The following is a 20,680-nucleotide window of genomic DNA, read 5'->3' as shown; positions in this document are numbered from 1 at the left end:
AGGGTCAGAGGGTTGGGGTGAGCTCGGGGTGCCAGGGATGGGCTCGGGGTGCCAGGGGTGGGGTCAGAGTGACAGGGATGGGGTCAGAGTGACAGGGATGGGGTCAGAGTGACAGGGGCGGGCTCAGGGGGACAGGGGTGGTGTCAGGGTGACAGGGGTGGGGTCAGAGGGTTGGGGTAGGTTTGGGGTGCCAGGGATGGGGTCAGGGTGACAAGGATGGGGTCAGGGGGACAGGGATGGGGTCAGGGGGACAGGGGTGGGGTCAGAGTGACAGGGGTGGGGTCAGAGTGACAGGGATGGGCTCGGGGTGCCAGGGGTGGGGTTAGGGGGCCGCGAATGGGGTCAGGGTGCTGGAGATGGGGTCAGGGGTGACAGGGATAGGGTCAGAGGGTTGGGGAGAGCTCGGGGTGCCAGGGGTGGGGTTAGAGTGCCAGGGGTGGGCTTGAGGTGCTGGGGATGGGGTTAGGGGTGCCAGAGACAGGCTCAGGGATGCCAGGGATGGGCTCAGAGCATCAGGTGTGGGGTTGGGGTGCCAGGGATGGGGTTATAGTGCCAGGGATGGGGTCAGGGTGCAGGGACGAGCTCGGGGTGCCGGGGATGGTCTCTCCCACTCCCCTCCTTGGGATGCCCCGGGAGAACCCGACCCTACAGCCCCATTTGCTGCCGGCACTGGGCTGTCCCTGGCAGTCCCTGGCAGTCCCTGGCTGTCCCTGGCAGTCCCTGGCTGTCCCTGGCTGTCCCAAACACCACACAGCTTTGGGGACAGCGGGCTGCTGCTGTGACAGCTCCGGGCTGTGCTCTCCGTGCCCCCAAGGTGACCGCAGGGCCAGGACCCTCCAGGCACTGACCTTGCCCCAGAGCCCGGGATGGGTGTCCCGAGGGGACAGACAGACAGACAGACAGACAGACAGACAGAGAGCCCGGGCCGGCAGCTACATCCCGCGGGGAGGAGGAGGAGGAGGAGGAGGAGGAGGAGGAGGAGGAAGGGGATGGGTCCCCGGCATCGCTCACCACTGTCCCCGCCGGGCCCCTGTCCTTGGGGGCACCTTCTAAAATTATCCCACCTCCGCCGGGAGTGGCCGGAGCTCCCTCCGCCTGCTCCCGCCGCTATTTCGGGAGCAGATCCCCTTTCCCAGGGCAGGAGGGAGGGGGGTTGCTATTCCCGGGGAGTGACACAAAAGCTTCCAACACCTCCCCCCCCAAAATAAATCCCCCCAAAAAACCAACCAGTCAATCAATTAATAATAATAATAAAACAACGAAAAAACCCAGCAAACAACCTCAAGACCAAACCAAACCAAAGAAAAAAAAAAAAAAAAGAAAACCAAAAACACCCAAAAAACAACAACAAAAAAGCAAACAAAACCCCCCAAAACAAAACCAAAACAAAACCAAAAACAGCCCAAAAAACACACACAAAAAACCAAACAAAAAACAGAAAAAAACCTCCAAACCAACCAACCAACCAAACAAAAACACAAAAAACCCGAAAAACCAAAAAAAACACCTCCAAACCAAAGAAACCCCTCAAAAAACCAAACCAAAACCCAAACCAAAATTAAACAAAAACCAAAAAAAAAAAAAAAAAAAAAAAAAAGAAAAACAAAAACAAAAAATAACCCAAACCCCCAAAAAATCCGGGAAAAAAAAAAAAAAAAAAAAAAGGGCTGGGAGAGGATCAGGGGAGGAGGATGATGACGGTGAGGACGATGAAGGCAGCCCCCCGTGCCCTTACTGCTGGTCCCAAATGATGAGGTGGAAGAGGTATTTGTGCACGTGGGCCTTCCTGGTGAGCAGGGGGCTGCACAGCTCCTTCCCGCCGTGGCTGAGGGAGCACGAGAGGTAGAAATCTTCATAACTGCGGGGGAGAAACACCAAAGCACCAAATCAGCCGGGTGGGGCCACCCCAGCCCCTAAATCCTGCCCCGGGGATAGGAAAGGGAAAAAAGGACTTTACCAGAACCCCCAAATCCTGCCCCGAGGATGGGAAAGGGGAGAGTGAATTTTACTAGGGCCACCAGAACCCCTAAATCCTGTCCTGAGAATGGAAAAGGTGAGGGGGATTTATCCTTGGAGCCCCTAAATCCTGCCCCGAGGATGGGAAAGGGAAAAAGGGACTTTACCAGAACCCCCAAATCCTGTCCTGAGAATGGAAAAGGTGAGGAGGCTTTACCTTTGGAGCCCCTAAATCCTTCCCCAAGGATGGGAAAGGGGAGAGGAAACTTTACTGGGGCCACCAGAACCCCTAAATCCTGCCCTGAGGATTAGAAAAGGGTGGGGTTTTACCTGGGCCACCAGAACCCCCAAATCCTGTCCTGAGAATGGAAAAGGTGAGGGGGATTTACCTTTGGAGCCCCTAAATCCTGCCCCGAGGATGGGAAAGGGAAAAAGGGACTTTACCAGAACCCCCAAATCCTGCCCCGAGGATTAGAAAAGGGTGGGGTTTTACCCAGACCACCAGAATCCCCAAATCCTGTCCTGAGAATGGAAAAGGTGAGGGGGCTTTATCTTTGGAGCCCCTAAATCCTGCCCTGGTGATGGGAAAAGCTGGAGGGGCTTTACCAGGACCACTGGAGACCCTAAATCCCTCCCCAAAGATGGGAACGGGATGAGGCTTTATCCAGAGCACCCTAAATCCTGTCCTGAGGATGGGAAAAGATGAGGGGGCTTTAGCTTTGGAGCCCCTAAATCCTTCCCCAAGGATGGGAAAGGGATGGGGCTTTACCAGGGCCACCAGAACCCCATAATCCTGTCCTGAGAACGGAAAAGTTGAGGGGGATTTACCTTTGGAGCCCCTAAATCCTTCCCCGAGGATGGGAAAGGGGAGAGGCTTTACCAGGGCAAACAGAACCCCCTAAATCGTGTCCTGAAAATGGGAACGGGGTGAGGAGGTTTTATATGGGCCACTGGAACCCCTAAATCCTGTCCCGGGGATGGGGAAGAGCTGAGGGAACTTTACTGGGGCCACCAGAACCCCATAATCCAGCCCTGATGATGGAAAAAGGTGGGGAGGCTTTACCAGGGCCATTGGAGACCCTAAATCTTGTCCCGAGGATGGGAAAAGGTGGGGGAGTTTTAACTTTGGAGCCCCAAAATCCTTCCCCAAGGACGGGAAAGGGGAGAGGGGACTTTACCAGGGCCACCAGAACCCCTAAATCCTGTCCTGAGGATGGGAAAGGAGTGGCGGCTTTACCCGGGCCATTGGAGACCCTAAAACTTGTCCCAAGGATGAGAAATCAATAGAGCTTTACCAGCACCCCACAACCCGCCCCGAGGATGGGAAACGGGGACAGAACGGGGACATTTCCCCCCCGGGCGATGTCCCCAGCACCATATGGCACGGCGCATTCCGGCACACGGGGAGAGGGGGGACACGGGGGTTGGGGGGGAGGTGGCCCTGCCATGTGGCAGGTGCCGAGCGACAATCCGGGCAGGGCTGCGACAATCCGGGCAGGGCTGGGGGCCGCGGGGGTCAGGGGCTGGCGGCATTTCCCAGGCTCGCCGCTTTGTTCGGAGCCACTCACCAAGGGGAATACATTAAGGACAAGGACAAAGGCGAGGGGTCCCCGGCGGGGCGGCTCTGCCGGCGACGTTGTCGTCACCCCCCCTGCTCCTGTCCCCTCCTTGTCCCCTCCCTGTCCTTCCCCCGAGCCGGGCACGGGCACGGAGGAGCGGGACAAAGGGGCCACGCCGCTGTGGCGGGGCTGATGTCGCGTGGGGCCATCTGTCACCTCTCCCCCTCCTCCCCGGGTGGCGCGGTGGCCTCGGGATGAGCCAACGCCGGGCCGAGGTGCGGGGACATCGCGGCAGTGCCAGCGCTGCCGGGGACACGGGGGATTTTGGGGTGTCCCAGTGCCAGCGCTGCCGGGGACACGTGGGGATTTTGGGGTGTCCCAGTGCCAGCGCTCCCGGGGACACGGGGGGGATTTTGGGGTGTCCCAGACGCACAGCGGCATTTTGGGGTGTCCCAGTGCCAGCATTCCCAGCCACACATGGGGATTTTGGGGTGTCCCAGTGCCAGCGCTCCCGGGGACACGGGGGATTTTGGGGTGTCCCAGACCCACAGTGGCATTTTGGGGTGTCCCAGTGCCAGCGTTCCCCAGGAACAGGCAGGGGTTTGGGGGTGTCCCAGTGCCACCATTCCCAGTCACATATGGGGATTTTTGGGGTGTCCCAGTGCCAGTGGGATTTTGGGGTGTCCAGAACTCCCAGGAACACGGTGGGATTTTGGGCTGTCCCAGTGCCAGCATTCCCGGGAACACAGTGGGATTTTGACATGTCCCAAACGTACAGTGGGATTTTAGGGAGTCCCAGGAACACGCAGTGGCATTTTGGGGTGTCCCAGTGCCAGCATTCCCAGTCACACAGTGGGATTTTGGGGTATCCCAACATTCCCACGCCCAGGTCAGGACTTGGGGCTGGAATTGATGCTTCCTCCCCTCTCACAACACCCCACAATTCCCAACCCCACCCTCACCTCCGAAGAATTCCCATTTCACCCCCTCATCCTTCCCTCCAACCCCACCCCGGACGAGACACCCCAACTCCCTAACTCCTCACCCCGAATCCCCGGGAACCTTTGGGACACAGCCACCCCCCGGGGCGGTGTGCGGTGCCCAGGTGAGGCGCTCACCTGGCGGCCCAGGTGATGGGGATGCGGTGGGTGGCGTAGACGGTGAAGGACAAGGGACAGGGCAGCAGCCGCGCCTCCTGCGCCCCGCCCGGCCGCCGGCTCCCGGCCGCCGCCGGCTGGAAATCCGCGTTGAAGGTGCTGCAGTAGAGCTCCACCAGGTTCAGGATGGCGGCCGTCAGGCTCTCCACGATCCTCTCTGCGGGGGAACACCGGCGCGGGATCCGTCAGGCCCCCAGGGAGCCTTTGGTTCCGTGGGGATCCGTGAATCCCTCAGGGATCCCTGGATCCATCAGGGAAATGGGGCAGGGATCTGTAAATCCCTCAGGGGTCCCTGGATCCATCAGTGATATGGGGCAGGGATCTGTAAATCCCTCAGGGAGCCATTGATTCTGTGGGAATCCGTGAATCCCTCAGGGATCTGTCGATCCATCAGGGAAATGGGGCAGGGATCTGTCAGTCCCTCAGGGAGCCGCTGATTCCATGGGAATTCATGAATCCTTCATGGATCCATTGATTCCTCAGGGGATCCATCAATGCCTCAGGGAAATGGGGCAGGGATCTGTAAATCCCTCAGGGATCTGTCGATCCATCAGGGAAATGGGGCAGGGATCTGTCAGTCCCTCAGGGAGCCACTGATTCCATGGGAATTCGTGAATCCCTCAGGGATCCCTGGATCCATCAGGGAAATGGGGCAGGGATCTGTAAATCCCTCAGGGAGCCATTGATTCTGTGGGAATCCGTGAATCCCTCAGGGATCTGTCGATCCATCAGGGAAATGGGGCAGGGATCTGTAAATCCCTCAGGGATCTGTCGATCCATCAGGGAAATGGGGCAGGGATCCATCAGTCCTTCAGGGAGCCACTGATTCCATGGGAATTCGTGAATCCTTCATGGATCCATTGATTCCTCAGGGGATCTGTCAGTCCCTCAGGGAGCCATTGATTCCATAGGAATCCATGAATCCCTCAGGGATCCATCCCTCAAACCTGGATTTGGGACCCCCCCACTCTGCTCCCCCTCCCACCCACGGGTGAATCAATGCCAGGGAGAATTCCAAACTTCCCATTTGGGGCGAGGGGAATTCCAGGTTTTTCATTTGGAGCTCACAGGGAGCAGCAACACTCCCCAAAATCCTCATTTCTTTTTTTTTAAAGCTTTTTTTGTTTTAACCAGACCGGTTTCCAACCCGGTTTTTGTTTTTTGGCCTCAAGACTTGGAGGGGGAGGAGAGGTTTGGAGATGAAAAAGCAGCACGAACTTGAGCCCAGAAAAAGGAGCAGGAGAAGAGAAAATACCTCGATTTTCCCTCTTGGCCAGAACAGTTGGATCCTGCGGAGAGGGGAAAAAAAAATCACAGAAAAAAAAGAGAAATCACAAAAAAAAAAAAAAAAAAAAAGAAACCACCCCTCAAAAAAAAAAGAAAAACCACAAAATAAAAGGAGAGAAACCACAAGAAACCCCTGAACTCCAGCCCGGCTCTGCCAAGGAGGATTTTACGTAACCACCTCAAGCTGCCAGATCCTATTCAGGGATTTTTCCACGTGGTGGAAAATCGGGAAAAGAGCCAGATGTGACACATACATATATATTTTTTTTTTTCTTTTTCCCCTCTCCCACCTCCTGGGGCTGATTTCCCCGAGGCCCCGCAGTGGCCCTGGCTCACCTTCTGGATTTTGGGCTGCATTCGGGACGGGCAGGGCGGCATCTGGTTGAGGGCAGCCGTGATCTCCTGCGACTCCACGGCCGCCAGCGCGTTGCAGATGGCCATGACCGACTGGATCACCCGCTCGGCCTTCAGGGGGACATCTCCCTGCCGGGGGGACAGGGGACACGGTGGGGACACCTTTGTCACATGCCCAGCATGGGGACAGAGTGATCTGTGCCTCAGTTTCGCTGTTTTCCCACCTTTTTAGGCGGATTTTCGGGGAAAAACCCAGGGGAGGTGGTCATTGGGAAAGGATCCCCAGGGAACGGGCTCCAGGAGAGTTGGGAAAACTTTTGGGGTCCCCTATGGATTTTGGGGTGACCCTTGACCCTGTTTTACCCCATTTTCCTGCTGGAGGGACAGGAGACACGCGGTGGGGACACCTTTGTCACACGTTTGTGACAAGGACAGAGTGCTCTGTGCCTTAGTTTCGCTGTTTTCCCACCTTTTTAGGTGGATTTTAGGGAATCTTTCCCAGGAGGTTGGTGAAAGGATCCCCAGGGAACTGGCTCCAGGAAAATTAGGAAAACTTTTGGGGTCCCCCTATGGATTTTGGGGTTTTACCCCATTTTCCTGCCGAGGGGACAGGGGACACGGTGGGGACACCCTTGTCACACGCCTAGCATGGGGACAGAGTGCTCTGTGCCTCAGTTTCGCTGTTTTCCCACCTTTTTAGGTGGATTTTAGGGAATCTTTCCCAGGAGGGTGGTGAAAGGATCCCCAGGGAACTGGCTCCAGGAAAATTAGGAAAACTTTTGGGGTCCCCTATGGATTTTGGGGTTTTACCGCATTTTCCTGCCGGGGGGACAGGGGACATGGTGGGGACACCCTTGTCACACATTTGTGACAAGGACAGAGTGCTCTGTGCCTCAGTTTCGCTGTTTTCCCACCTTTTTAGGTGGATTTTAGGGGAAAAACCCAGGGGAGGTGGTCATTGGGAAAGGATCCCCAGGGAACGGGCTCCAGGAGAGTTGGGAAAACTTTTTGGGGTCCCCCTATGGATTTGGGGGGAGTTTTGGGGGTTTTGGGGTGCCCCTGACCCCATTTTCCCTGATTTCCCCCATTGCAGAGGCTGGATCCCTTCCCGCGGTGGGTATTCCAGGATTCCTGGCCTTTGTCTGACACAGAATCCCACGAGGAGAAGGGGAAAGGAGCCACAGCAAAGTGACCCCAAAGTGACCCCAAAGTGACCCCAAAGTGACCCCAAAGTGACCCCGAGGTGAGCCCAAAGTGACCCCAAAGTGACCCCGAGGCCACCCCGAGGTCACCGCTCACCTCGGCCGCCAGGAACGCGTCCACCTCGTTGTGGAAGGTGTCGAAGAGGAGACTCAGGGCCTGCCTGGGGGACAGGGGACATGTGGGGACACGCGGGGACAGTGCCACAGTGCGCCCCCCACATCGGGACAGGGCCACAGGGTCCCCACCAGGTGGGGATTGGGGACAGTGCCACTGTGTGTCCCACCACGAGGACATGGCACCATGTCCCCCTGAGTGGGAACTGGGGATAGTGTCACCGTGTGCCCCTGGGTGGCACTGGGGACAGCGTCCCTGTGTCCCCATGGTGGCAGTGGTGACGGTGGCAGTGGTGGCACAGGTGACATGTCCCATGTCCCCATGGTGGCTGTGGTGACAGTGTCCCATGTCCCCATGGTGGCCCCGGTGGCTGTCCCTGTCCCCGCAGTGGCAGTGGTGGCACAGGTGACAGTGTCCCATGTCCCCATGGTGGCAGTGGTGGCTGTCCCTGTCCCCAGGGTGGCAGTGTCCCCTGTCCCCGTGGTGGCAGTGGTGGCCCCAGTGGCTGTCCCTGTCCCCAGGGTGGCAGTGTCTCTGTCCCCGTGGTGGCCCCGGTGGCTGTCCCTGTCCCTGCAGTGGCAGTGGTGGCCCCGGTGGCTGTCCCTGTCCCCATGGTGGCCCTGGTGGCTGTCCCCGTCCCCGGGGTGGCAGTGTCCCCTGTCCCCGTGGTGGCAGTGGTGGCCCCAGTGGCTGTCCCTGTCCCCGGGGTGGCAGTGTCTCTGTCCCCGTGGTGGCCCCGGTGGCTGTCCCCGTCCCCGTACCTGCTGATGGTCTGTTTGACGGGCCGCTCCTGCAGGTGGACGCAGTGGTTGAGGGTGGACGGGCTGCGGTCATCGCTGGCCTGGGGACACAGGGGACCTCAGCGGGGACACCGGCAGGTGACACCCACCCCCATGTCCCAGGGAGGTGACATCCACCCCCAGTGTCCCAGGGAGTGACAATGACCCCCCAGTGTCCCAGGGAGGTGACCCTAAAGTCCCAATGTCCCAGGGAGGAGTCTCAGGGAGGTGACAGTGCCCCCAGTATCCCAGAGAAGTGACAATGACCCCGGTGTCCCCAGGGAGGTGACAATGACCCCTCAGTGTCCCTGGGAGGTGACAATGCCCCGGTGTCCCCGGGAGGTGACAGTGCCCCGGTGTCCCCAGAAAGGTGACAATGACCCCTCAGTGTCCCCGGGGAGGTGACAGTGCCCCTCAGTGTCCCCGGGAGGTGTCCCCGGGAGGTGACAGTGCCCCGCTGTCCCCAGGGAGGTGACAATGACCCCTCAGTGTCCCCGGGGAGGTGACAGTGCCCCTCAGTGTCCCCGGGAGGTGTCCCCGGGAGGTGACAGTGCCCCGGTGTCCCCAGGAAGGTGACAATGACCCCTCAGTGTCTCCGGGAGGTGACAGTGACCCCTCAGTGTCCCCAAGAGGTGACAATGACTCTGGTGTCCCCGGGGAGGTGACAATGTCCCTCGGTGTCCCAGGAGGTGAAAATGTCCCGCTGTCTCAGGGAGGTGTCCCCATGAGGTGACAATGCCCCTCAGTGTCCCCGGGAGGTGACAACGCCCCGGTGTCCCCGGGAGGTGACAAACGCACCGTCCTGGCCAGCTCCCTGCGGGCGCGGCTCCTGCTCAGCAGCTGCAGCCGGATCTCGGTGTCGAATTTGCGGCACTGTTGGATGTGCTCGTGGCTGCCCAGGGCGTGTTTGCTGCGGGGACAGAGCCCCGGCTCAGCCCGCGCCCCAAATCCTGCCCGGGGAACCACAAAATCCTGCCCGGGGCCCCAAAATCCTGCCCGGGGAACCCCAAAATCCTGCCCGGGGAACCCCAAATCCTGCCCGGGGAACCCCAAAATCCTGCCCGGGGCCCCAAATCCCACCTGGAGTGCCACACCCCAAAATCCTGCCTCAGTGCCCCAAAAATCCCACCTGAGTGCCCCAAAATCCAACCTGGGTGCCCCAAAAATCTCACCTGGAGTGCCCCAAATTCCTGTCCGGGGTACCCCAAAATCCCACCTGGGTGCCCCATCCCAAAATCCCACCTGGGAGTCCCAAAAATCCCACCTGGAATGCCCCAAAATCTGATCCGGAGTACCCCCAAAATCCCCCCTGGGTGCCCCAAAAAATTCTTCCTGGAGTGTCCAATCCCAAAATCCTGCCTCAGTGCCCCAAAAATCCCCCCTGGGTACCCCCAAAATCCCACCTGGGTACCCCCAAAATCCAACCTGGGTGCCCCAAAAATCCTGCCTGGGTGCTCCAAAATCCCACCTGGGGTTCCCCATCCCAAAATCCCACCTGGAGTGGCCCAAAATCCCGCCCGGGGCACCCCAAAATCTCCTCTGGGTACCCCATCCCAAAATCTAACCTGAGTGTCCCATAACCCAACCTGGGCACCCCCAAAATCCCACCTGGGGTGGCCCATCTGAAAATCCCACATGGAATGCCCCAAAATCTGATCTGGAGTGCCCCCAAAATCCCCCCTGGGTGCCCCAAAAAATTCTTCCTGGAGTGTCCAATCCCAAAATCCCCCCTGGGTACGCCCCAAATCCCCCCTGGGTGCCCCAAAATCCCTCCCGAGGTCCCGCACCCCAAAATCCCGCAGCAGGATCTCCTGGCTCAGGGCCCGCACAGGGACTTCTGCGGCACCAGGAAACCCAAAGAATGAGGAATTGTTTTCCCTCCTTCCCCTGCAGAGCCCGGCAGGAACCGCCCTGGGAAGCTGAGCTGGGATCGGAGAGGCTGCAGAGAGGGACTGGGGGATCCTGGAGATGGGAATGGCAGGGAATTCTGGAGATGGGAATTCTGGAGATGGGAATTCTGGAGATGGGAATAACGGGGAATTCTGGAACTGGGAATGGCAGGGAATTCTGGAGATGGGAATTCTGGAGATGGGAATTCTGGAGATGGGAATTCTGGAAATGGGAATGGCAGGGAATACCTTGGAGGTGGGAGTGACAGAGGGAATTCTGGAACTGGGAATGCCAGGGGGAATTCTGGAGCTGGGAATGACAGAGGAAATCCTGGAAATGGGAATAACGGGGAATTCCGGAGCTGGAAGTGGCAGGGGGAATCCTGGAGCTGGGAATAATGGGGAATCCTGGAGATGGGAGTGACAGGGGGAATCCTGGAGCTGGGAATGGCAGGGAATTCTGGAGCTGGGAACGACAGGGAAGACCTTGGGAGTGACAGGGGGAATTCTGGAGATGGGAATGGTGGGGGAATTCTGGAGATGGGAATGACAGGGAATTCTGGAGATGGGAATAACGGGGAATTCTGGAGATGGGAGTGGCAGAGAATTCTGGAGATGGGAATGGCGGGGGGAATTCTGGAGCTGGGAATGGCAGTGGGAATTCTGGAGATGGGAGTGACAGGGAATTCTGGAGATGGGAATGACAGGGACAGTTTTTTCCCTGCTTTCCCCCATTTTTTCAGTTTTTCCCCCCCATTTTTCCCCTGTTTTCCCCCTTTTTTCCTCCCGTTTTCCCCTGGACACTCACTTCTGCAGGAATTCCTCGAGGCCGCAGATCTTGAGCAGGAAATCCTCGACGTCGACGGCGTGGAGCTCGTCGTGGGTGTAGCACAGCGCCTGGTAAATGAGCAGGTCCACGGTGGAGGAGCCTGAGGGGACACGGGAGCGCCTGAATCCTCGGGAATGTGGGAATATGGGATTGGTGGGGAATGTGAAATTGGTGGGAATGGTGGGAATGTGGGAAATGGTGGGAATGGTGGGATTGGTGGGAATGGTGGGATTGGTAGGAACAGCAGGAATGGCAGAAATGGGAACTGTGTGATTGGTGGGAACTGTGGGAATGGCAGGAATGATGGGGACTGCGGGAATGCTGGGAATGGCAGGAATTACGGGAATGGTGGGAACGGTGGGGTTGACAGGAACAGCAGGAACTGCGGGATTGGCGGGAATGGGAGGAACAGCGGAACGCTGGGAATGGCAGAATTGCTGGGAATTGTGGGAATGGAGGGATTGCTGGGAATGGAGGGAGGGAATGGTGAGATTGGTGGGAATGGTGGGAATGTGGGAACGTGGGAATGGTGGGAATGGCGGGATTGCTGGGAATGATGGGATTGGTGGGAACATCAGGAACACTGTGAATGTCAGAACAGCGGGAACGTCAAGATTGGTGGGAATGGAGGAATGGTGGGAATGGTGGGAACATCAGGATTGGTGGGAACGTCAGGAACAGCGGGAATGTCGGGAACGTCGGGAACGCCGTAACTCCAGCCGTCCCCGCGCCCTGCGGCACTCACAGTCGCAGGTGAAGGTCAGCGGCTCCCTCAGGCCCTCGCACAGCACCGTCACCTTCAGGCTGACGCCGGGGCCCGGCTGCTCGGGGCTCCCGTCCACAGCATTCCACACCAGCCCCGTGCCGGGATAATCCGTGCTGCTGCCCGAGCTGGAGCGCAGCCTGCGGGATCACCGACGGGCTCAGGGATCCCTGGATTTGGGGGTGTGGCCCCCTCCCGCCCCAAAAATCACCTGGATGGGCCTTGAATCCCCCGTTGGCACCACGAGGGCTCGGCACCTTTGGGAACACGCCCTTGGGTGGCCCTAAATCTATTTGGGGTGGCCCTAAATCTATTTGGGGTGGCCCCAAAGCCCCTTTGGTGGCTCTGAATCCCTCTGGGGTGGCCAGTCCCCCTTTTAGTGGTCCCGAGTCCCCTCTGGGTGGCCCTGAAGCCCCTTCTGGTGGCCCTGAGGCCCCTTTTGGTGGCCCTAAAGCCCCTTGGAGTGGCCCTGATACCCCTTGGGGTGGCCCTGAATCCCTTTGAGTGGCCAATCCCCTTTTAGTGGTCCCGAGTCCCCTCTAGGTGGCCCTGAAGCCCCTTTAGGGTGGCAAATCCCCTTTTGGTGGCCTTAAATCCCTTTGAAGTGGCCCTGAATCTACTTGAGGTGGCCCTGACACCCCTTTTGGTGGCCCTGAAGCCCCTTTTGGTGGCCCTGAATCCCTTTGGGGTGCCCCTGGATCCCTTTTTGTGCCCCTGAATCCCCTCGGGGTGGCCCTGAACCCCATTTGTGCTGTTTTGGGGACATTTCGGGTCACTCACACATCCAGCATGTGACAGAAGGCGGCCACCTCCTCATCCCGCTCCTCGGACACCTCGAAGAGCTCGTAGCCATTGGCCAGGGAGTGGGGCCGGGGGGCCACCTGTGGGGCAGGACACCAGCCTGTCACCTGGGGGCCACCCCCAGGGCCCACACCCCCATGGGGACACCCAGACCCCCCCACTGGAGCAGCCTGGGCCACACCAGGGCCACCGTGGTGGGGACAGGGGTGTCCCACCCCTCTGGAAAGGTCGGATTCATCCCAGGGTTGGGGGTTTAGGATAGGACTGGCCCATGGGAACTCCACGTTTTGGGGTTCCAGCCAAGGCTGGCTGGTGGGACCTTCAGTTTTGGGATTCAGGACAGGTCTGGCTCATGGGACCTGTAGTTTTTGGGGCTCTGGGCAGGTCTGACTCACAGGACCTTCAGTTTTGGGGTTTTGGGCAGGTCTGGCTCGTGGGAACTGCATTTTAGAGCTCTGGGCAGGTCTGGCCCATGAGACATTCAATTTTGGCGTTTTGGATTGGTCTGACAGATGGGACCTCCAGTTTTGGGGTATTGAACAGGTCTGGCTCACAGAAACTGCAGTTTTGGGATTTTTGACAAGTCCAGCTTATGGGAACTGCAGTTTTTGGGGCTCTGGACAGGTCTGGCTCCTGGGATGTCTCCATGCTCAGGTGCCTCTCCCCACACCCCACACAACAATCCATGTCCAACAAGGATGGAACAAGGTGACCCCACGCTGAAGGACGCCCAGCTCCGAATTCCCACCTCTGGGACATCCCAACTCCGAATTCCCAGCTCTGGGACATCCCAACTCTGAATTCCCAGCTCTGGGACATCCCAACTCTGAATTCCCATCCCCGCCCCAGTTCCCAGCCCCATCAGGAGGAATCCCCTCACGGGCTCCACGGAGATCCTGCGGTTCCTGTTGGGCGCCAGGTTCTTCCTTTGCCCCCTCTGGGCCCCGAAGGTGCGCGGGGGCACCTGGGGCGGCATGGTCTTGCTCCTTGCCACCGGCTTCCCGCTGGATTCCTTCTCCAGGATGCTCCTGCCTTCCTTCCAGCCCCGGGAAGCCGCTTCCCGCAGCACCTCGGACTCGTAGGTGGATTTGAGGTTGAGGCAGGTGATGGCGTCCACGCCGTAGGGATCCTCCTGCGAGATGCGGCGCCCCAAAAGCTTGTCCTGAGCCACCGAGAACATGTTGATGTCCCTGGGCTGGCCTTGGCTCTTTGGGGACAGCGGGGACGCCTTCCCCGAGCGCTGGCCGCCCTCAGGACAGCCCCACAGAGGGTGCCTGGGGGGCAGAGGGGGCGGCGAGAGCTTTTTGGGGGAACCGCTGCCGTCGTGGGGCTGGGAGCCGTTGAGGGGCTCCCCGAGGAAATCCCGCTGCGAGCCCTCCAGGATGAACAGGTAATCCTCGCTCAGGGGATCCTTCCTCCACGGCTGAGGCTCCAGCCGGGCAGGGCCTGGCCCTGGTGGCACTTGGGGACCTTCGGGGACAGCGGGGACGTTGTAGCTGAGCGTGGGGTCGGAGCCGGAGAGCCCCCGCGCCGCTTTGATGCCGGCGCAGCCATTCCTGTCCACGGGATCATCCCAGGAGATGAGGGGACGCTCCTGGAGCTGCTCCTTCCTGGCGCGGCTCTCCTCCTTGTCCTGGCGGAGGCGGGACAGGGCGTCGTACTCCATCTGCAGCGCCTCGGCCAGCGCCAGCTCCGTGCGGCTCAGCCCCACCGACTCCAGCGCCGGCCACTGCGCGCCGGGGCCCGACATCCTGCGGGCAGCGGGATCAGGAGAACGGCATCGTGCGGCGGCGGCCTGCGGAGCGGGCACACAGGGGTTAACGGGGCGGCCGCCAGGGATTTGGGGAGTGGGGAAAGGGATTTGGGGTTAAGGGATGTGGGGAGTGGGGAAAGGTGTGGAGTTAAGGGGTTTTGGGAATGGGAGAGGTGTGGGATGAATGGATGGCGGGAATGGGGAAAGGTGTGGGGTTAAGGGATGGGTGGCCATGGGTGGTGGGAATGGGGAAAGGTGATGGATTCGTGGATGGTGGGAATAGGGAAAGGTGAGGGATTAAGGGATTTGGGGAGTGGGGTTAAGGGATCCCAGCCATGAATGGTGGGAATGGGGAAAGGTGATGGATTCATGGATGGTGGGAATAGGGAAAGGTTTGGGGTTGAAGGATTTTGGGAGTGGGGAAAGGTGTGGGGTTAAGGGATTTGGGGAATGGGAAAAGGTGTGGGGTTAAGGGATGGCAGCCACGGGTGGGGGGAATGGGAGAGCTGTGGGGTTAAGGGATTTTGGGAATGGGGAAAGGTGATGGATTCATGGATGGAGGGAATAGGGAAAGGTGAGGGATTAAGGGATTGTGGGAATGGGAAAAGGTGTGGGGTTAAGGGATCACAGCCATGGGTGGGGGGAATGGGAAAGGTGAGGGATGAATGGATGGGTGCCCATGGATGTGGAAAGGTGTGGGGTTAATGGAGGGGTGGCCATGGGCAGTGGGAATATGGAAAAGTGAGGGATTAAGGGATTTTGGGAACTGGGAAAGGTTAATGGATGGGTGATGAGAATGGGGAAAGGTGATGGATTCATGGATGGTGGGAATAGGGAAAGGTGAGGGATGAAAGGATTTTGGGAATGGGAAAAGGGGTGGGGTTAATGGATCACAGCCATGGGTGGGGGGAATGGGAGAGGTGTGGGATTCATGGATGGGTGCCCATGGATGGGGAAAGCTGAGGGATTCACGGAGGGGCACCCATGGGTGGCAGGAATGGGGAAAGGTGACGGATTCATGGATGAGCAGCCATGTGTAGCGATGTGTCTCACAGATGGTGGGAATGGGGAAAGGTGAGGGATCCATGGAGGGGCACCCATGGGTGGTGGGAATGGCGAAAGATGAGGGATTCATGGATGGTGGGAACAGGCAAGGTGAGGGATCCATGGAGGGGCACCCATGGGTGGTGGGAATGGCGAAAGATGTAGGATTAACGGAATCAATTCCCAGACAATCCGTGGCTGCCCCACCCCTGGGAGTGTCCCGGGCCGGGCTGGATCACCCTGGGCTCATGGAGAATGTCCCTGCCCGTGACAGGGGTGGGACGGAATATCCCAAAAATCCTCTCCCACCCCTCTGGAATGTTCTGGATGAGGAAGGCCGGCAGCTGCTGCCTCAGCCCTTCCTCTGCCCTGCAGAAAGGGAAACGTGCGGGGGCCCAGCAGGGCCGGGGTAAAAATAAAGATTTGGCTGCAGCTGCTGCTGCTCCCACTTCCCCAGGAGCCCACGGACACGACTCTGAAAACCTGGAGGTTTTCTCTCCCCCAAGGATAAAATCAGCTCCAGGTTTGGGGAGGGCAGCAGCATCAGCACCTGGGACTGGGGCTGAGCCACCCCCAACCCCCTGAGGCTGGCCCAGCACCGGGATTTTAGTGAATTTATATTTTATTTTATGGGTTATAAAATTTTAATATATGTAATATTATGAATTTATATAGAAATTTATATTAAATATATGTATAAAGATATAAATATATAGAATATATATTATATATAATAATATATATATTATATATATTATTATAAATATATAATATATAAATATATATAATAATAATATATATAAAATAATTACACTCACATATATAATTTCTATTATAATATATGAGATTAATACTTATAATAGATGATTCATAATATAAAATATATATTATATATTATACATGTCATATATTATATATTATATGCATTATATATAATATAATATAAGATAATGTACACTATATATGTACTATATAATATACATATTTTATATATATATATGATTTCTATCCTGTTTTACATTTAATTTTATAAACGATATTTTATTTCATACGTATTATTTGATTTTATAAAATTATTCTTTTATAAAAATGATTTGAGATTAAAAAAATAAACTCAGCCCCAGCCTGCAAATCCTGGGATTTTAAAGGCAGAACAGGAAACTTCTGGATTTCACGGATATTCCCCAGCACCCACCCAGACACTGCTCAGCTCCAAAAATCACCAGCAGGGATCTCCAGGGTTTGGGGTTTGGGGCAGGTCTGACTCGCAGGACCTTCTGTTTTTGGGGTTTTGGATAGGTTTGGTTCATGGGACCTTCAGTTTTGGGGTTTTGGACTGGTTTGACTCCCAGGACCTCCTGGTTTTGGGGTTTTGGACAGGTCTAACTCACAGGACTTTCTGTTTTTGGGGTTTTGGGCTGGTTTGGTTCATGGGATCTTCAGTTTTGGGTTTTGGATAGGTTTGGTTCATGGGACCTTCAGTTTTTGGGGCTCAGGCCAGGTCTGCTCTGTGTCTCCCCTCTGCATCCCACACAGGGTTCTGTTGATGCCCCAATTTTGGGTCAAAAGGAGCCACTCTCCCTTCCCAGCAATCCCAAATATTTTTCCCGGGAGCTCTGAGCATCACCACGCCCGTTTTGGGGAGAAAAAAAAAAATCCAATCCTAAATCCCAAACCACCAGAACCAGGAGATGCCTGGGGACTCCTCCAGCCCCACAAGTGACCAGTGGCCACCTCGCTCCAGCCCTGGGTGTCCCCAGGCCGGTCCTGGGGGGGGTTTGTCACCTCTTGGACATGTCACCCCCCCTCCCAAGGACCCCCCTGACCCCGAGCTCTGCAGCACCAGATGGTTCCTAATGAGCTCCACAATTCCCATGGGATTTGTCCCTTCCCAAGTCCCTCTCAGCCCCTCGGCCACCAGCTCATCCTCATCCAGGGATTTTAGTGCTGGAAAAAAATAAAACAAAACAAAAACGTGGCTCCAGGAGGGGAACTGAGAGGTTGGGAACGTTCCCATCCCTGGCATTCCCTGCTGGCAGCTGCAGCTTTTTCCTGGAAAAAAAAACAAAACTGCAAGAAATCCCGAAAGCTGGAAGGCGAGCAGAGGAAAATCTGCTTTTAACCCAAAAGCAATAAACCCCCGGCGGGATTTTGCGGCTGACGAAGCCACAGCTCGGCGCTGGTCTCCAAGACAAACATCTGCATCCCTCTGGAGCTGGGAGCCGCTTGTGGGGCGGGAATGGGGCTGGGAATGGGGCTGGGAATGGGTTTGGAAGTGGGTTCGACCCCACAGAGCCGGAGCGAAGCCCCGCCGAGGGGTGTGACTGCCACCACGGGATGTCACCTGGCTCGGGGACCCGCCGGGACACATTCCTGGCGGTTCTGCTTCTCAAGGACGCAATTCCCGATCCTTTCATAACCGAGGGAGGAGCCTCCCGGATAAAGGGCCGGCCTTCACCTCCATCCTGCTGCTCCCAGCCGGAATTCCCGGCCTCTGGAATGATTTCCTGGCCTCTGCAATGATCCCTGCCCGGCCGCTGTCACCCCCGAGGGAGGTGACAAAGATCCCTGGATGCACAGAGCTCAGCGATGCTCCAGGATTTTGTCCCAGGGCACGGGGGCAGTGTGTTCCCAAGGATCCCAAGCTCCAGGAAAAGTGGGATCCAATCCCTCCCATCCCAAAAAAACTGCCCCCAGGAGGGAAATGAGGAATTTTGCGTGACAATCCCCCCGTGGAAAACCCTTTGGGATCAGTCTCCAGGTGCTGTTTGGAATTCCCAATTCCTGGTTTTGGAATTGCGAGTCCCAAAAGCGAACTTGGCCTGAAAAAACCATGTGGGGAAAAAAACCCCCAAAACAACTTCCAGAATGTTTCACTCCCGGAGCCACAAACTCATCCATCAACCCCAAACCCCTCTGGAAGCGAAGGAGGCCGGATTTCCCCAAATCCCATCCCGGCACTTTTCCAGGCATCTCCCTCTTCATTCCCCACCCTGAGCACATAAAAACCCCAACCCCAAATCCCCGGGGGTCACAATCCCAGATTTCCAGAGGGGGGCTTTGGAGCTGGATGCCCACACCGGGATTTTTTGGGAGAGCAGCAGGAACAATCTGGATTTCATCCCAACGATCCAGCCCCGCTTCCTGACCCGTTTTGGAGGATTTTCCTGCTCTCGCAGCTGATTTTTCTCCTGAGGCCAGCCCAGCGCTCTGGAGCAGGCAGGATGTGCAGCCTGGACGCTGCCAGAGGCTCTCCCGTCGGGGTTTTTGTTGGTTTTTTTTCCAAGGATTTCCACCCTCGGGAGGAAATCCTGCCCTGGAGAAGTTTGGGATGAGAGAATCCCAAATCCCGCAGTGGGGGAAGACAAAAATAAAAGAGGGAGAACCTGGAGGCAGCAAGGCCGTGATGGGACAGCGGAGGGGACAAGGGGACAAGGGGACAAGGGGACAAGGGGACAAGGGGAAAGGGACCTTCTGGAGCTGGAGACAACTGGGGACAACTGGGGACAATGGAGGGGACAAGGGAGGGGACAGAGGTGGAGAGGCACCTCCTGAACCAAGCCTGTGATGGGGACAACTGGGGACAACGGAGGGGACAGGGTGGGGTTGAAGGTTGGGGCACCTCCTGGTGCTGAGTCCCCTGGGGACAGCTGGGGACAACGGAGGTGACAATGGAGGTGACAATGGAGGGGACAATGGAGGGGACAAGGGGACAAGGCTGAAGCGGGGAGGCACCTCCTGGAGCTGGGTCCATAATGGGGACAGTTGGGGACAATGGAGGGGACAATGGAGGGGACCAAGGTGGGGTTGAAGGTTGAGGCACCTCCTGGAGCTGGGTCCCTTGGGGACAGCTGGGGACAACGGAGGGGACAATGGGGACCAGGGACAGAGGGGGTCCTTCCAAGGAGAGCTGTGACACCCCTACTCCTGCCCCCACGGGTCCCCACAGTGTCCCCAGGCAGCTCCAGACCCCACCCCAGCCCCGGAGCCACCACCTGTCCCTGTCCCCGTGTCACACCTACACCCAGACTTTCGGAATCTGTCACCCCCCGCCCCAGGGCCGGGGTCAGGGGGGTCAGGGCCACCTCCGGGGTGGTGTCACACTGTCCCCGATGTCACCACCTGTGTCCTATGCAAATCTCAGCTTCCTCCCTGCCACCCACCCGGCAGCGGCGGCACAGGGGACAGGAGGGGCAGCAGGGGCAGGAGCCCTAAAAATACCTCAAAAACACCCCAAAACCACCACAAAAACAGCCCAGAAACACCCCATAAAACCTCCCATAAAACACCCCCGAACCGCCCCCAAAACACCTCAAAACCACTCCAAAAAATCCCCAACTCACCCCAAAAACACCCCGAAAGCTGCCCAAAACTCGCCCCCAAAACACCCCCAAAACGCTGCAAAAACATTCACAAAAACACCCCAAACCCATCCTAACAACGCCCCTAAAACTGCCCCAAAAACAGCACAAAATCAGCCCCAAAACCCTGCAAAAACCCACCCTAAACCCACCCCGAGAGCTGATCCACGTGGAGCACGCGCTGGGAAGCAGCAGCAGGATTTGGGACAGATTTGGGATGGATTTTGGGGCAAATTTGGGATGGATTTTGGGATAGACTTAGGATGGATTTGGGATCACCCTCCCTGCCCATCCCTCATCCCCAGGGCGGCCCCGGGGGATGGATCCCGCTGCTGTATCCATGGAAAACGCTCCCGGCCCTTCCCTGTTGCCATGGGGCTCCTCTCCCGCTGCCAGATGCTGCTGTCGGGATGCAGGGAGCACATGGATCACCCTGGGATGAACGGGGGGAAACTCCCAATTCCCATCCCGGAATTGAAAATCCCAAAAGGAAACCCGGTCTCCAAAATCATGGGAAAAAATAAAAATAAAGCAACCCGCAGAGGGTTTAATTTCTGGAGTCACAAATGCATCCATCAAATCCAGGAAATTTAACCCACTGGAAGGAAAAAAGGGATGCAGGGAGAACTGGGATCATCATCCCAGGGATACAGGGACAACTGGGATCATCCCAGAGTGAATCCCAACCCCTTTTAGGGCCCCATAATCCTCACCAGCCCCATCCCAGCCTGGAATGGGAAGCATCTCCTGGTGTTGCTCATCCCGCAGGATTTGTGAGCCCAAGGACACTCCATAGGCACGGAAAACCGGGATGGGGCTGGGAATTCTGCT

At 57.3% G+C, this 20,680-nt stretch overlaps 1 protein-coding gene across 1 annotated transcript in view; it reads right to left on the bottom strand.

The window, feature by feature from the left end:
• The window catches only part of PIK3C2B (phosphatidylinositol-4-phosphate 3-kinase catalytic subunit type 2 beta), a 35,236-nt gene that overhangs the window by 12,992 nt on the left and 1,564 nt on the right, over positions 1-20,680 (bottom strand). Inside the window, exons 2-12 of the mRNA XM_066335986.1 lie at positions 13,572-14,486; positions 12,671-12,771; positions 11,873-12,030; positions 11,107-11,227; positions 9,208-9,319; positions 8,392-8,471; positions 7,613-7,676; positions 6,296-6,442; positions 5,928-5,961; positions 4,634-4,829; positions 1,736-1,858 (exon numbers count right to left, since the gene is read on the bottom strand). Of these exons, the coding sequence (XP_066192083.1) occupies positions 1,736-1,858; positions 4,634-4,829; positions 5,928-5,961; positions 6,296-6,442; positions 7,613-7,676; positions 8,392-8,471; positions 9,208-9,319; positions 11,107-11,227; positions 11,873-12,030; positions 12,671-12,771; positions 13,572-14,486 (2,051 nt within the window). The remainder of the gene's footprint in view (positions 1-1,735; positions 1,859-4,633; positions 4,830-5,927; positions 5,962-6,295; positions 6,443-7,612; positions 7,677-8,391; positions 8,472-9,207; positions 9,320-11,106; positions 11,228-11,872; positions 12,031-12,670; positions 12,772-13,571; positions 14,487-20,680) is intronic.

Source organism: Sylvia atricapilla, chromosome 25 (genome assembly GCF_009819655.1).
Source record: "Sylvia atricapilla isolate bSylAtr1 chromosome 25, bSylAtr1.pri, whole genome shotgun sequence".
In the NCBI taxonomy this organism is placed as follows: domain Eukaryota; kingdom Metazoa; phylum Chordata; class Aves; order Passeriformes; family Sylviidae; genus Sylvia; species Sylvia atricapilla.
The sequence above is the reverse complement of the archived record's forward strand: the minus strand, read 5'-3'. Positions and strand labels throughout refer to the sequence as shown.